Source organism: Nannobrachium achirus, assembly GCF_963921795.1.
Source record: "Nannobrachium achirus genome assembly, chromosome: 16".
Classification (NCBI taxonomy): Eukaryota; Metazoa; Chordata; class Actinopteri; order Myctophiformes; family Myctophidae; genus Nannobrachium; species Nannobrachium achirus.
In genome coordinates, this window is record NC_137823.1 from 22,067,920 (window position 1) to 22,084,033 (window position 16,114).

General features: G+C 43.0%; 1 protein-coding gene across 1 annotated transcript in view; it reads left to right on the plus strand.

Moving 5' to 3' along the window:
* Positions 1 to 7,533: 7,533 nt before the first annotated feature.
* Positions 7,534 to 16,114, plus strand: part of aig1 (androgen-induced 1 (H. sapiens)) — a gene marked incomplete at both ends in the record, with an annotated part of 51,245 nt that continues 42,664 nt past the window's right edge. Inside the window, one exon of the mRNA XM_080744794.1 lies at positions 7,534 to 7,674. Within this exon, the coding sequence (XP_080600920.1) occupies positions 7,534 to 7,674 (141 nt within the window). The remainder of the gene's footprint in view (positions 7,675 to 16,114) is intronic.

Below are 16,114 nucleotides of genomic sequence, written 5' to 3' on the forward strand. Positions count from 1 at the left end.
AGAAGAAACAGAACATAAACAGAACAGAGACAAATCACTTAATACATTAAATGGAACATGAGTCCATTGAAAAACAAGAAAGACTGTTGTAGATGTAAAGCATCCACAGATAAGGAGATAGTATTGCAATTTCAGCACCAACCACTAGAGGGAGACACCCGTCTGATCATGAGAGATTACACCATGAGACTTAAACCAAGCAAATAAAAAGAGCGGGAAAATGTCCCATTCCTTAAACCAACCCCCTATCAACAAACTTGAATTCTCTCTACCCCTTATCCAGGTCACAAGGATTATGTACACAGTCAACACATATTTTAGACCATGAAACTATTAGTAGGTAGTGATCTGGAAAGATGTAGCTACAATTCAACGTTCATCATAGGCAATAAAGAATTATTACTGTCCCTCTGGTGTTCTCTCTCATCAACAAACCACAGTGTGTCCCACAGCGGGGTCTTTAGCAAAAGGAAAAAATAGGATTGGTTCGGCGACCAAAGAAAACAGCCAAGCAATGAAGCCTGCTTACTGTAGTCAAAACCAACACAACAGGAGGTGTATAGGAAATATGAATTTAAATGTGATGTGTTTTTAACCAGTAAGCTAACACAAAATGTGCAGCTTGTATCAGTATAATGAGACTATTTACTCCAAGTGTCTAAGCAATCATGAAGTGTTTGGTGCGATCAAACCTTGGTGTGTAGGCCTAGGCAGGACAAAGGAACCCTGGCGTCCCTCCCCCGAAGGAGACGAGCCCGGTCTGGGCCGTCTAAAAGGCTCTCCTGAAACAAAGAAAAAGAAGACTTGAGACTCAAAATCATACAATATACCCATAAATCTATAAATTGTTCTTACAACACTTCATTCACAATTAAACGTACATAATGCATTCTCTATTAATTATTAAGCCTTCTCTTATATATAAATGCGTTTACTGTGGTTCCTGATTGTATTCACAGCCGCTTGGGATAAGCCTTAAGTCTGCTATCCTAGAGCAGGCCCAAAACCGTTTTTACTCTCTTAAACATCTCTCTTCATCTTTTACAGAATTTTTGTACGCAAAACATGTCCGCTAAGCAAATTCTGCCCCAACAGAAATTTAGCCCCTGGATCACGTCGGACGCTCACGTATGTGATCGGTAGACAAGCCGTCACACCGATAGTGAGATTCTGTCTTCTTTTAAATTTACAAGATATTGAATTTCCTAAAGCAATACATGTGTGATTGAATAAGAAAAAACTAATCCCCTTCGCCCAATCCTTTTTTTAAATAACTTATAAAAGCCTAATTATCAACAGATTCGTAACTTAACATAGTTCACATATAACCGGGACTTTAAATGCTTCCTATGTAAGCCAATCCGGACCCACTCATGCAAATTTAGTAAAAACTAAAAATAAAAGAAATACCCAGTCAATGTAACTGGTATTTTGAAGAAATGCTGCGGTATCTCCGTTTCTTTTACAATATCTCCTTGAATACAAGTGAGATTGGTTTAAAGAAGAAATGGGTAAGAGAATCCCCTTTCTTCCTCCCCCAAAAAACAAAAAAAGCAAGAAAAACAATTTTCCACAATCCACCCAGACCAAACCAACCAAAAACCACGGTCCTTTTTAACGAATCATCCCTAGGAAAAAAAAGGCCAAACAAAAACTCTTCGGTAACTTACCAGCAGTCGCACAGAGAGAAGAGGTGGCGTCTTCGTCCCAGGAATGATTATAAAGTTATCTGGCTGGCTCGTCAATTTTGTGGTAAACTTTAGGAAGGTGGGGTCTTCAAAAAGGCAGGATTGGTGGAAAAGAAGTTCTCTCAAAACACAGGCTTCTTCAAATAAAGGTTTGTCTTTTATTGAGAAAGGTCTCGCAGCAAATCTGACTGTCCTCGGCCAAAATGAGGATACAGTGTCTGCAGTTCAAAACACACACACAGTTATACAAGACAAAAGGAGTTGACTCCTCCTTCAGGCCAATCTGTGGGTCCGCAAGCCATATGCTAAACAAAGAGGTGTCGCTTTTGCAGGCCAGAGAGACCTGAAGCAAATGCCCAAATATGGTCTGGAGTAGTCTGGTCTTTTCCTTAACTATTTATAAATCCTGCAATCCCATATGTTCAAACATTGTCTTACACAAGTATGTATAGAATATCCTGAAGTATAAAATAAACCCAAATAAAGAATTCAACTTTAATCTTAACTGAACCAAGACTCTGTTGAGACAAGGGGACTTTTACATGTTAATGAGTCTAAGTTTGTGGGGGAGAGAAATAGAATACTCTGTCCTTATTCAAATAAATGAAACCACTTTAAATTATATCTTGACCTTATACAAACCTAAACATAGTATAGCGAACAACACTCCTTAAAACATATTAGAAAATAAAATCAACCTGAGTGAACCTTAAAAGAACCACTGGAATTAATTATTCTATTTCAAATGTGGGTGTGATATCTTCTAATCAAACTACATTGTGATTTTCCACTGTGGGCTTACTCCGAAGTGACTTCGAAGAACTTACTTATAATAGCCTAAAGATACTTAAAAGAAATAGCTTGGCATAAATAAACGTGTCTGTCTTTAAGCCCTAAAAAAGGTGCTTGAGTCTTGTGCTCATATGACCCTCTGTGTCGACTTACAGAGCTCACAGATCACAGCTGACCTTATCAGATGGCTCGGAGCCACCATTTGTTTTGACAGACAGGTTTATCTTATGCCAGTAAGGCCATTCCTTAGAGAAACAAAAGAACCCAAGACTCCTGGGGTGCTTAGTAAACAGAGGTCCTGTTTTTAGAAGCCCAGCTGCAAAAACAGACAGCCCTCAGGTTGAGAGTTCCTGATCTCCTGTCTTATCTATGATCCTTGGTATGCTGTGGTCAACCAAAAGGGTCAACGCAATTAAATGAAGAATGTGCTGTTTAAGTGAGCCTCTGCAACTATTTCTGTACTGACTTATAATAAATGACATTACAATGAATTATTAAGTATTACTGGTTAAAAATGGGGCCTGAGATACATCACGCACACACACACACGCACGCACGCACGCACGCACGCACGCACGCACGCACGCACGCACGCACGCACACACACACTTTCCAGTTTTTCCAGGGTTTGTCTCCGTGGATCAAAAATCCGACCAATCAACTGCTGTTTCCATTGACATTCACATTCACACTCACACACACATACACACATGCACACACGCACACATGTTATGTTTATTGTATGGCACGTAAACACACATGCATAACTGATGCTATTAAAGGTGGAGATGGGGGAAACTGTGTGTGCGTGCGTGTGCATGTGCGTGCTCGTGCGCGTGTGTGTGCATTCATGCATGTGATGTGTATTGTATTGTTATGCGTGTTTTCATAACAGATGTCTTTTATTGAGGCCTCCTCTCATCTGTCATGTGAGACTTCCTACTCAAACAAACGTGCTGTCATGACGTCGCCGTCATGCCAGCCCTGGGTTCGCATGCAACGGCCCACGCATATGGGATGGGACGAAAATGTCATATCACGATTATTGTGACAAAATAAATCGCGACTTACGATATTATCGCGATAATCAAAATCGATTATCCTGTGGCGGAACATGTGCCAAAAAATAGAGTCTATTTTTAGATCATGTTAAGCTGGTCATTTTAAAAATAGCTCTGGGCACCCCTGAAATAGACGATCTGTTGCGACGCGCTGTGAGCTTGTAGATCGGCTATTTTTTGGCAAAGACATTTGATAGAGAGTGAAAAAAAGATTGTAACAAGTACGTATATTATAAGTACCTTTTACCAAATTGTGGAGGGTTTAAGTGGTACTGGATATGCAGCTCGGCAAATAAAAGGTGAATTGATCCCAGTGCATGACGGAGGACGATATCACGATGAATTAAATCTCCACAATACGATTGTCGTGAGTGTTTTTTTATCACGATAAACGATAATATGGCTTATCGACCCATCCCTACTCACGCTTCACTGGTGGAAAGTAATTAAGTACATTTACTCGAGTAGGCCTACTGCACGTTAGGCAAGTTCAAGGTACTTGATACTTTATACACTATAACGCCACACAGAAGCAAATATTGTACTTTTTACTCCTTTACTGTGACAGCTTTAGTTACTTGCAGATTTTGATTAACCCATTATGGAATTATTTGATACTTTAGCTACTGAAAAATAGCAGATCTACAAGCTCACAGCACGGCACCAAGTGCCACATTGATTGAAAAATCATGAAAATATTTGCAAATCTTTGGATGTATATTTTTCAAAGCAAACTTCTGTAATAAAAATCTCTGCTTCTGGGGGTCCCCGGAACAACACATTTTGAGATGGGGGTCCTTGGCCAATTACATGACATTTTGGGGGTCCTTGACATGAAAAAATGTTTGAGACCCACTGATTTAGAAGAAGGATTTAGAATGGGTTAAGTAAAAAAACAAAAGGCCCTGATCAGCCTGTCAACTCTAGAACATTTTCCTCGAAACTGACTCGTAGTCAGGCATCAGAGCCTATCTATGTGACCACTCGCCTATCGACACCTCAATAAAGTTGATTTGTCATTCTTGTAAATGCACACACACACGCGTCATAATCTCCTTTGTCGCTCCTGTCATGTTTATCTTATCAAATATGTTTTGAAGAGAGACAGGGAGAAGAGATAGATAGAGGGAGAGAGGGAATGAACTGAGAGAAGAGATAGATAGAGGGAGAGAGGGAATGACGGAGGATGAGAGGTGTAGGGGAGAACGACACCGTAGCCGCACTGTCCTGCGTTATCGCAGAGATTACTGTACAAAGTGCAAACAGACAGTACAATGTCAACCAGCAGCAACCATTGTGTTGTAAATTAATATCCCACATGGCTGTATAACTGTGTCACGTAAAAGTAGCGGAAATAGCAATCACATAGCGATCTCAACGCATCACGCCGTGACGCGTTGTGAGCTTGTAGACAGTTCCCTCTGCCAACATATCGGCACTCCGAAACATTGCTATTCCGGCCACCTAAACCTAACTTTAACCCTTAACCTCAGTAAAACTAACGCTGGTGAATGCTAACCTGGTGAAATGCTAACCTGCCGACACTGGTGAATGCTAACCTGGTGAAATGCTAACCTGCCGACACTGGTGAATGCTAACCTGGTTTCGTCATGCAGGTCATGCTTCCTTCAGTGCATGAGGAGTGAGCAGGCCGCTTCTTATCACCTGACAGGGGGAGCTTCTCTGGTTAGACGTAGCGCGTGGAAGGAACCAGTTCCTTTCCCCTCCATCAGGTGCCCCTGCTGGCCAGGGGGAGGAGCAGTATAGAGACCAGGATTACTGCATGTTTTTGTGAGGTTACCTACCCTAGGGAACACGGGGAGAACATGCAAACTCCACACAGAAAGGCCCTTTCACCAACCCCACCTAAGGTGTGGGCGCTGATGATGCGGAGGAGAGAACACGCCCCCAGCGCCCACAGAGTCCCCCGGCAGGAATCGAACCCATGCAGGACATTTTCGTTGTGAGAGGACAGTGCTATCTACTGCTTTGTGTACTCTCAGAGTTACAGACCTGAAAGGGTCCCCCCTCAAAGAACCCTGAGGGTCCCCACTATACCCTTGCGGGACAAAAATACATTATTCAAAAATACTGCTACTTCTGCATCAACAGTTTTTTTTTTTATGTTGTGCCACACATTCCTAGTGTCTAAAGCCCGGGAATCTGAAGTCTCCCGTGTGGAAAGCCAACATCTAAAGGGAAATTCCCCCTTTAGACAAGTGGTTAAGATGTTGGCTTTCCTCACGGGAGGCCCGGGTTCAATTTCAGGGCCTTACAATGAGTTTGGAAGCTCTCGTTTTCAACGTCCTGCTGCCTCCTGCATAATATGTGCAATTTCCAAACTGGGGTGTACGCATGACGTTGAGTGAAATACAAACGAGTGCTTCCCAACTCGAACATATAGATAAATTATCAAAATCTACAAAGTAACAACTTAAGTAACTAAAGTTTTCTAATAAATGTAGTGGTGTAAAAGTAGGCTACAATATTTGGATCCAAGATGTAGTGGACTAGAAGTAAAAGTATTGGAGATTGGAAATAATTCAAGAGTGCACTTAAGTACAGAACTTAAGTAAATCTACTTTACTTTACTTTACACCACTGCCCCACGTAACATTTAAGTCTATAAAATGATTTAAACCCTGCTCCTCTGTCCCCGTGTCTTTGCCTCTGGGGTCCCATGGGGCATTTAGGGCTACACATTGTCAGTTGAGCTTACAGTAACAGTTTTTGGAGGGAAGAGGCATCGACTGTTCTATTTCAGTATATGTCAATACGGCATAGTTTATGTTGGAGGTGATACTACAAACTCCACAGTACTGGTCACTGTAAAAGTTGCGAAACCCCCAACGCTGGGTCTAAAGGGACTTAAGGCTGAACAACAAATCGAAAAAATATTCTAAACCACAATATGAACTAGGCTACTGCAATTTCCAAATCACATGAGCTGCGATTAAAGGAGAACTAGGCAAGTCTGTGTGTAAAAACACCCCCCCCTCCCCTCTAAGGTGCCCTCCACACTACAGGCGGTTGCCGTCGGGGCTGCCGCTAGGATCAGCGGTGGCCGCACCGCGGTGAGTCACAAACACCCTCGCTCAGTGAGTAAACGCCTCGCGGTATTTCACAAAGATGAACACAATCCATCTCTCACCGCCCGCGTACGCATGCACAAACGAGCACGCTCGCGGGGGATTTCACGGGACCGCGCCCGCTCGCCTCGCCGCCCCAAAACTTGGCTGCGCGGCCAAAATAGCCGCCCGCCTCCCATTGAAAATGAATAGGAGGCGGAGGCCGCGCGTGGTGCGGAAGCCCCTTAAGACAGGCATCAAACAGGTAGTCGTCTTTGATACTTTCATTGATAAGAGAGATCACTAACGAGCACTTGACATTTGTATGGACCAATCATCAATTACCTCAGTGCACTACCCCTTTGAAGTTCAAAGGCAGCAATTAAGAGCTCTGGCCAGTCTGTGTCATCCATCCATCCATCCATCCATCCATCCATCCGTGCCAGTGCCTCTCATGCAGCGTTCCAGCGTTGCTATGGTAACTGCATCCTCCTGCACCCTCCTCCCCTGCCGTTGCTGCGCCCTGCGCGCACACTTAGCACGCAACCTCCTGTGTCGCTGCATCCTCTCTCTCTCTCTCTCTCTCTCTCTCTCTCTCTCTCTCGTCCCCCCCTCCCCTCCAATCCTCCATCGCACAAAATAACACGGAAGCAAGCCGGAAGGAGGGAGAGAGAGAGAGAGCGAGAGAGCGAGAGAGAGAGAGAGAGAGAGAGAGAGAGAGAGAGAGAGAGAGAGAGAGAGAGAGAGAGAGAGAGAGAGCGAGCGTGCATGCGCGGATTGCGCCCGAGAGGAGAGAGGAGAGGAGACGAAATTTGAGCCGGGGGTCTATGAGAAAGAAAGAGATAGATAGAGAGGAGAGGAAAAAGAGAGGCATCACCAGTCACCATCAGCATCTCCATCTCCATCATTATCCTCATCTTCACCATGGCGTTGATCCCGTGCCAGGTCCTCCGCGTGGCCATCCTGCTGTCCTATTTCTCGGTGCTGTGCAACTACAAGGCCATAGACATGCCTGCGCACCAGACCTACGGAGGCAGCTGGAAGTTCCTCACCTTCATCGACTTGGTAAGATTACATTAGGATTAGTAAACCATTAGAAAACCGGAGGCTATAAGAATCACAACGCATCCTTGTCTTACTGTGAGTGAATGAATGAATGAAGCAAGATCCTTGTCGGTCTTTGGCCAAAACAAACCCAACCCTTTTCAAGTTTTCAATGTAGCCTATAACAATCTTGAAAATAGCCGATCTACAAGCTCACAATGCGTCGCGAGCTTGTAGATTGGCTATTTTCAAATGGTCGAAATGCATATTCTTTGTTTTTTGTTTTCATTAGAGACCGCTGTACGCCAGAGCATACATTATAAACGTGAGCGACACATGCGTCGGTATTTGTTTGTTTTTTGCGACGTGGACGTGCATCGTTGCTTGCTTGATCAATGCAGTTGCTTATTATAGCTATCCATATGTGTGAATTATTATTATTATGCCTAATGGGATGTTTCTAACGGGTCGCACAGTGCCTGCGACAGGCCTTGTGTTGATGCTTTGAATGCTTTCACTCCACCATGGCTGACTGGGTGTCAGTTACCTTTACTGACTCTGCATCACAGGATACAGGATTGTCTGGAGCCTAATTGTCTCTTAATAGGCCTGTTTATGCTGTGAGATACAGTTAGGCTAACAGTTATGTGATTATCATGAATCTTCAGTGCTGTAGGCTATAGGTTGGCCTTGTATGACTGTATAGGATTTCCTGATTTCCTCCATGTGTTATGTTGTGTAGGCTATGTTGTCAAGACCAAAGCCAAGGACTAGGTAGGCCTACAATGGAGTCACCGACTTATCTGTGAGAGGAAAGATGCATATTGTGTTTTTCTTTTTTTGCATATTGTGTCTAATAAATCAAATCAAACGTTAATGATAATGAAGATGATGATGATAGGCTAATAATAATAATAATAACTAGAAATGCTGTTCCTACGAAACAGTGTGGGCTCACTTCGAACACCATGTGTATGGGCACAAAGAACTACCCAACGGGCACTCCAACACATATGGGCATAAAGATCTGCCCGAACGGGCACTACAACATTACTTGTCAAAATTCAGTTTTTGCCACAGACATACATACAAAATGAGTGGACAATAATATTACTAATATTACCAGAAACACATAAGAGCTATCCCTGCAATGACCATAATAGGTCTGTAACTCTCGAGAGTCTACAAATGGAACCAAATGGACCCGTATTTGTACACTCTCCGAGTTAAGGGGGTCCTTGAAAATAAAACATCTGAGAACCACTAGTGCTAGTGGAGTGCTGATGTCGTAGTAAATCAGTGTCATACATATTCTGAATGAAAACCTGGAGACATTCAGTAATTTGGGTCTTATGATCAAAATGAGAACATTATACACGCAGTCATACACGCGCGCATGCACGCACGTCGCACGCACGCAGTGGTAGCCCACTACCAGATGTGGTGTAACAGGGTTTCTACCACTTTTTCTAGTCACGTGTTCAAATACAGGATTGTGATTGGCTTAAAACAGTAGTAAATGAGGCCACAATACTCATCTGTGTGAAACTGCCCGGATGTACATGGTAATGAGGCACATTTCCGAGATCAATACGCGATGTAACGCATCCGGGGACTTCAGGAGGGAGTCGGAACACCTTTCCCCCAGCCAACAAATAACCGTCGCGGCGGTCCTATGTTTACTAGCGAACGTACTATCGTCGCCGATTTATTTGGATCCAATGCAATCCGCCAACTTTAAAGCCCCTTTTCTCTGAACCTATGCCTTTCTGGAAGCGAACAGCCTCTATTTACGGCCGAAACGGTGCTTCTAACTGACGTTAGCTTAGCTGTAAGCTAGACATCAGCCAAAGCATGGATCAGTATGGAGTTGGCGCCATCTGGTGGTGACTAGAAAATGTTGTTTGTGGAACTATTTGTGGTTGTGGCGGAAGTTTTATAGGCAATAATGATTGTAACTTAAGATCCTTGCAAGTTACAACTATGTGTTTTCTTTCATGTATATGGGAAAAGTGGTAGAAAAGCAATTTACCATTCAAGGTCGTGGATTGTTGTCTGATTTACCCACTGTTTCAGGGTTGTTTGGCACTCGGCTGCGCCTCGTGCCACAACCCTGAAACAGTGGGTAAATCAGACAACAATCCACTCCCTTTCATGATAAATTGCTTACGTATTTCCTGGTTGTTGTGCCCCCCCTCCACACTAACCCCCCATTAGTGTGTGTGTGTGTGTGTGTGTGTGTGTGTGTGTGTGTGTGTGTGTGTGTGTGTGTGTGTGGGGGGGGGGGGGTCATTAAGTAAACCACCAGGAGAGGAGGAACACGCTTAATGTGGAAAATATGACACAAACTGACTGACTGACAGGCTGGCTGGCTGGCTGGCTGGCTGGCAGGCTGAGTGACTGGTCGGCAATTTTTTGGCAATGAGAGAGTGAAATCAAAAACGGTATCAAGTACATTATTTCCAGGTCCGTTTGACCTATTATAGAGGGTTCAAGTGGTACCGGATATACAGCTAGGCAAATAAAAGGTGAATTGATCCCAGTGCATGACGGAGGACAATTTTACAATAAGATTATTGTGAGTGTTTTTTATCACGATAAATGATAATATCGATTATCGTCCCATCCCTAGTCCTCACTGTAGCCCAGGGTTCCCCAATTAGTTTTCCCCAAGGGCCAAATTATGTCTAGGGTACAAACTACCAAGCCGAGGGCCACAACATTGCAGGGGCGACCACAGCGTTCCCGCTACTCCATGCAGCGACAGTTCAGATATCGTCGTTGTCGGGTGAAAATCTTGTATGTCCAAAACCGTTCGTTTTGAATTTATCATTTTAAAAATGATTTAAACTAGTGAAAACAGCCGATCTACAAGCACACAAGCCGATCTGTGTGCTTGTAGATCGGCTGTTTTCACTACTTTTGTGCGACGGCCTTGTATGATTTGCGAAAGAACGTACACATTTGGAGATACAAGGTCTAGTGTTGTTGCTGCTCTTATACCACCATTATTACTGGGGTTGGTGGGGGCCAGACAGTAGCCCCCCGTGGGCCGCCTATTGGGGAACCCTGCTTTAGCCTATCGATGGGGGCGGGCAGTTTGTTTAGTGCAGCGATGGCTGAGGGGACAAAACCCCTTTTCCACTTCGTGGTTCTGTATCTTTGCCCGATGGCAAGTCATTTGTTATTGAGAGTGCTAAGCATGTGATGGCCTTATTGTTCATATCAGCAAGTGAGGGTGCATGTGGGAAGTCCGATGATCTTGGAAGCAATACGGGTAATACTGTAACGTTTGTTTCTGTTAGGCATGGAAAGAATAGTGAAAAAAAACACACGGGAACAATACAACAGAACAGGTTGAATAAAAGTTTTGTACAGTAATAGCAGAAGATGAGGGGCAACAGATACTTAGTGATATTAACTTATGGATTACGTGAAGTCTTGTAGTGGAGTAGAAGTATAACGTATTGGAAATACTCAAGTAAAGTAAATAAATACCTCAAAATTGTACTTAAGTACAGAACCTAAGTAAATGTACAGTACTTAGTTACTTTACACCAGTGGTTCTAGCCTGTAGGTCGGGACCCCGAGAGTGGTCCCCAAATTATTTTGGGGGGGTCCTCAGATGATTAACTTAATGTGCAACATTGTTTTCTCACTCAACAGTAAACAAACCAACATAAAGTTTAAGTGTATAGAGGGTATCTGCACATTTCTAAAGAGACAATTTAAGGATTTTTTTAATACCTCTTAACTGACAGATTACACTTGGCCAAATTGTAAAATATTAGAGGCAGAAGTTGCGAGGCGTTGTGAGCATGTAGATCGGCTATTTTCACAATAGAACTGTGTTTTACAAAATGTAATGCCTCAACTCTTAGTGCTTGTCAGGGTGGGGGCGGGTCCCCAGTTAAAATATGATTATATTGGCTGTCGTGGCCTGAAAAGGTTGAGAACCACTGCCTTACACCATTGCGATAAAGACCCTTTGAATTGAATTGAACTGAACTGAACTGAACTGAATTGAATTGAATTGAATTGAATTGAATTGAATTGAATTGAATTGAACTGAACTGAACTGAACTGAACTGAACTGAATTGAATTGAATTGAACTGAATTGAGAGTAGGTCTTATAAAGCAGGCTAGTTTGCGTATGCTGTTCAGATGTGCGTATAGAGACTTGACTCATATGAACCAATCGCTGTTGTGTGTCAGACATCCCAGCAGCACAGTGTAATCCTGCCTCGGAACAGCAGAGCTGTCACAGTTTGTAAACTCACACACACTCCATATCTCCCATCCAGTACCTCATTACTAACACACACACACACACACACACACACACACACACACACACACACACACACACACACACACACACACACACACACACACACACACACACACACACACACACACACACAGAACATGGGAGCGGGCCAGTGGTCGTATTACAGTACATTACCACACTAGTGTTCATGGGAATTGTAGGATTAGGGCCCCAGCCCTCCTCAGACAGATGCTGCGAGATATTTGGAGCTTTTGATTCATCACCCGCCAAGTTGGCCGGTAACTTGACAGCGCTACCCGCCGCCGCACTTAACCCACTGAGCCCGGGAGAAGCATCTACAAGCTCGCAGCGGGTCACTTTGCCGCGTTGCAAGCTTGTTAGATTTGCTACTTTTGAAAAAACTTGAAAATTATTGTAAATCTTTGAACAAATATGTGTTTTTAAAGCGATTCTTTTAAAATTAAAATCTTTGCTTCTCGATCAGGTCCTTGGAATGAAATCTTTGGAGATGGGGGTTTGCGGCTGAATACATATCATTTTGGGTGGTCCTTGACTTGAAAAGGTTCGAGCACCTTTGGGGTGGCCATAGCTGAGTGCTTAGTGAGCTCGCCTGGGGAACCAGAGCCCTGGTTGTTGTAGGTACGATTCCAGGCCAGAAATGTGTTGTAGTGTCCCTGAGCAAAACAATTGCTCTCTCCTCTGTGGGCAGCACTCAGCTGGGTGAAACTGAAGGTGCCCCCTTGGGATAAGCTAGGTGTGTAAAAAATATATGATAGCAACATGTTTTTAGTTTTTAGTTTTTTCTTTTTGAAAATTGTTGGAATTTAGAAGACATTATAGCAGCGGTCTTCAATAGGGGGTCCCGGACCCTTAGGGGTCCTCAGAGTTACTACAGGGGGGCCGCCAAATCTTTGTGTGATACAGTAGGATAATTCTTTTAAATGAACAACTTGAATCCTTGCATCCCTATTCTGAGGAAAACTTTAGACAAAAATGCAGATCTACAAGCTCTCAACGCCTCGCAGCGCGAGGCGTTGAGAGCTTGTAGATCGGCTATTTTTGGCAAATAGGTTTGAAGAGGTAAAAAAAGAGCAAACCAAGTACAGAGTGAAAGGTCAAGTTATCAACGATTCAAGTGGTTAAATGTCTGAGAAAACATATTAACATGAATCCAACATAGACTGATGACAGTGCTGTCAAACAAGTCTATGAGTCTATCAATGAAATTGATGAAAATCTGCATCACACATTTATACAATATGTAGAGAGGGTCCCTTTTTCATCTCTCTCTCAGCTAAGTGGTCCTTGGTCTGAAAACGTTGAAGACCCCTGCATTATAGAATCGAGCCTCAGGTCACGCTGGGTTAATTTCTACGCTGGCGGGTTTGGCGGGCGTTCACTTCAGGCACCGCTACAACACACACATGCGTCCCAAATGTAGCACCATATGATCAGGCCAAAAGCGGAACCATGTGGATCCGGGGATCCGCATGGGAACGCTGTGGCTCCAGCGTGGATCTCCTGGCTTCCTGTAGGCTGGCTGACAAGGCACTCTTTTACGACATACGTATATCCATGACTCCAAATTTGGGCAACGTTTTAAGCCCCGACCCCAGCTAAACATTTGAAGTTAAACATTTTATTTCAACTTTCAAATATTTATATTTATAGAAGAGAAGAGAAGAGAAGAGAAGAGAAGAGAAGAGAAGAGAAGAGAAGAGAAGAGAATTTGATTGAAAACTTTATTATAGGTTTGCATAAGAAAAGTACAGTTCACTGGTACCTAGTCAACTAAAAGGTTAAAAACCACAAGAAAGCTTTTGGCTTGTTTAAATTGCAGTCCTTTTTACAACTCATAAAACACTAAATGACAGACAAATAGAACACGGTACTATGCAGAAAATATCATCATAAGACAGTCGGGGGGAACAGAAGCTATTTACAATAGAAAGGTCAGGGGTATAAGGAAGAGAAGAGAAGAGAAGAGAAGAGAAGAGAAGAGAAGAGAAGAGAAGAGAAGAGAAGAGAAGAGAAACCACTAACAATATTATTGCATATACTAATATATTACCAAAATGCCAAATGGCTGCATGTTGAAGATGTCTTCTTGACATTGCTACCAGTGGAAAATCATAGCCCGGAAAAGTTGCGAAGAGAAAACATTGAATCACTTAAACCTGATACATGCCGAAAATAGCTATGTGACCTTGTAGATCGGTTATTTTCGCACATTTAAAAACCTATAACAATAAGCCCAAAAACAGGGAGGCCAGGGGGTGAAAGTATTTTATTCAAAACATGCATCGAAACCCTGCCAAAATCCCTAGCACCAGGAGCCCGCAGCCACAAGTTCTTTGGTTGGGAAGGGGAGTGGTAGCAGCGGACAGTGGAGGTTTGAAAGCTGAGACAGTGGAGTGCTGGTAGCCAAATGGTGACGGGCTGTTTGATGCCTGACAGCATGTCCCGGGTTCGATTCCTGAGCCTGGCGGCGGATTCACTATGTGTCATTCCCTGATTGGGAGCGTGTCGCTGTTACTACATGTCATCTTTTTGACACTCGACTCTAACCCTGACCATAACCTTAAAGACAGGGTGAAATCAAAAACATGTTTTTCACACTTTTAGAGCATATCTGTAGTGATAATATGGCCATACCTAACACTAGATGCCAAAAAATAGAAAATAAACAATTTTTGTGTATATTTATATCAAGGGTCCCTAAATAGGCCATTCTTAATTACTTCCTGTGAACAGAAATTCAAAAAGTGATGACATAGACAGGTCCGCTTGCATATAAATGAACCTTTGATTACATTCACCTGTTTGTTTCCCATTGCTGGCTCCCATTACTCCCATTACTCAGATTTTAAATCCCATCGCCTGAAGGGCTGGTCCCCTCCGATTAGTTCAGAAACACACAGGCTTCCTTTTCAAACTGAAACTTCAAAATAAAATACCCAAAATAGTCATTTCATTGGGTCTTTAACCTCCGTGGAGTGAGTCGCTAACCCTCCAGTCGAAATGATGGGCGTTCGCAAAAGCTAGATTTCCCCCCCTGATTCTCTCTCCCCTGTCTCCCTCCACTGTGCCAGGGGTGGAAAGTAACTAAGTACACGTACCCTACTGTTACTTAAAGGAGCTATAGTCAACTTTTTCTTGAAAAACGGATGCTAAAATAAAAATAATGTTTCGAAAATATTTTATAAAAAAATAAGCTTCATATATGTGTTTCAATTAAAAAGTGACCACAAAAAGCGTAAAATAATGATAAAATAATCATTTTGGCCCTTTGTTTACATTTACAGGGCCCGTACTTTGTTTACATCCTAGTCTGTAGACTAGGATGTACACCTACAATGAAAAAGTTGACTATAGCTCCTTTAAGTAACATTTTTGGTATTCTTTACTTTACTGGAGTATTTACAATTTTCTGTACTTTTACTTTTACTACTACATCTCAGAGGGAAATATCGTACTTTTACTCCACTACAACTGTGGATCTCGGTGGATTATATTTAGAGCTTGCATTTTTTTCTCACATTTTATACAGTTGAAAACTTGTGAATACTGATTCATGAGTAGCATACTTTAAAGCTATACTGTGTAAGTTGCTCAACTGGTGGTCTGTAGCAGTATAGCAAACCGTGGTCGCGTTTGCTTTTTTCGTCCGTTTTTCGCTCGCGGACCGGGCCGTCAGACCACCGCGTCCGCCTCGCCTCGCCGAGACGCTTTCAATGAGGTCTCCCGTGTCCTTCTACGAGCAGCGGTTGGTGAGTTACATGCTAGACTCCTCCAGTGTAAACACTGCAGTGTACCTCCTGAAGGCGTGTTTCCTAAACCCACCAGAGAGCCCGGCAGTGTATGTTCTGCGCTGTGATTGGCCGGCAGTGTATAACCCTCGCTGTGATTGGCCGGTAGTGTGATGACGCAATTTTTCCGCGAAAACCGGTCCCGGGCAGGGATCATAGAAAACATATAAAGAGAAGGCTTTAGAAGCTGAAAATAACGGAGTGGGGGTTCTAAAACTTTAGCGATTTAACAGCTAGGACCATTTTAAGATTTGTTTTATAAAAAAATTTACATGGTATAACTTTAAAGTTCAGATATCTCCATTGAAATCAAGTTCAGATATCTGCACTGAAATCGTAATATCGTAACAATCGTTGAAT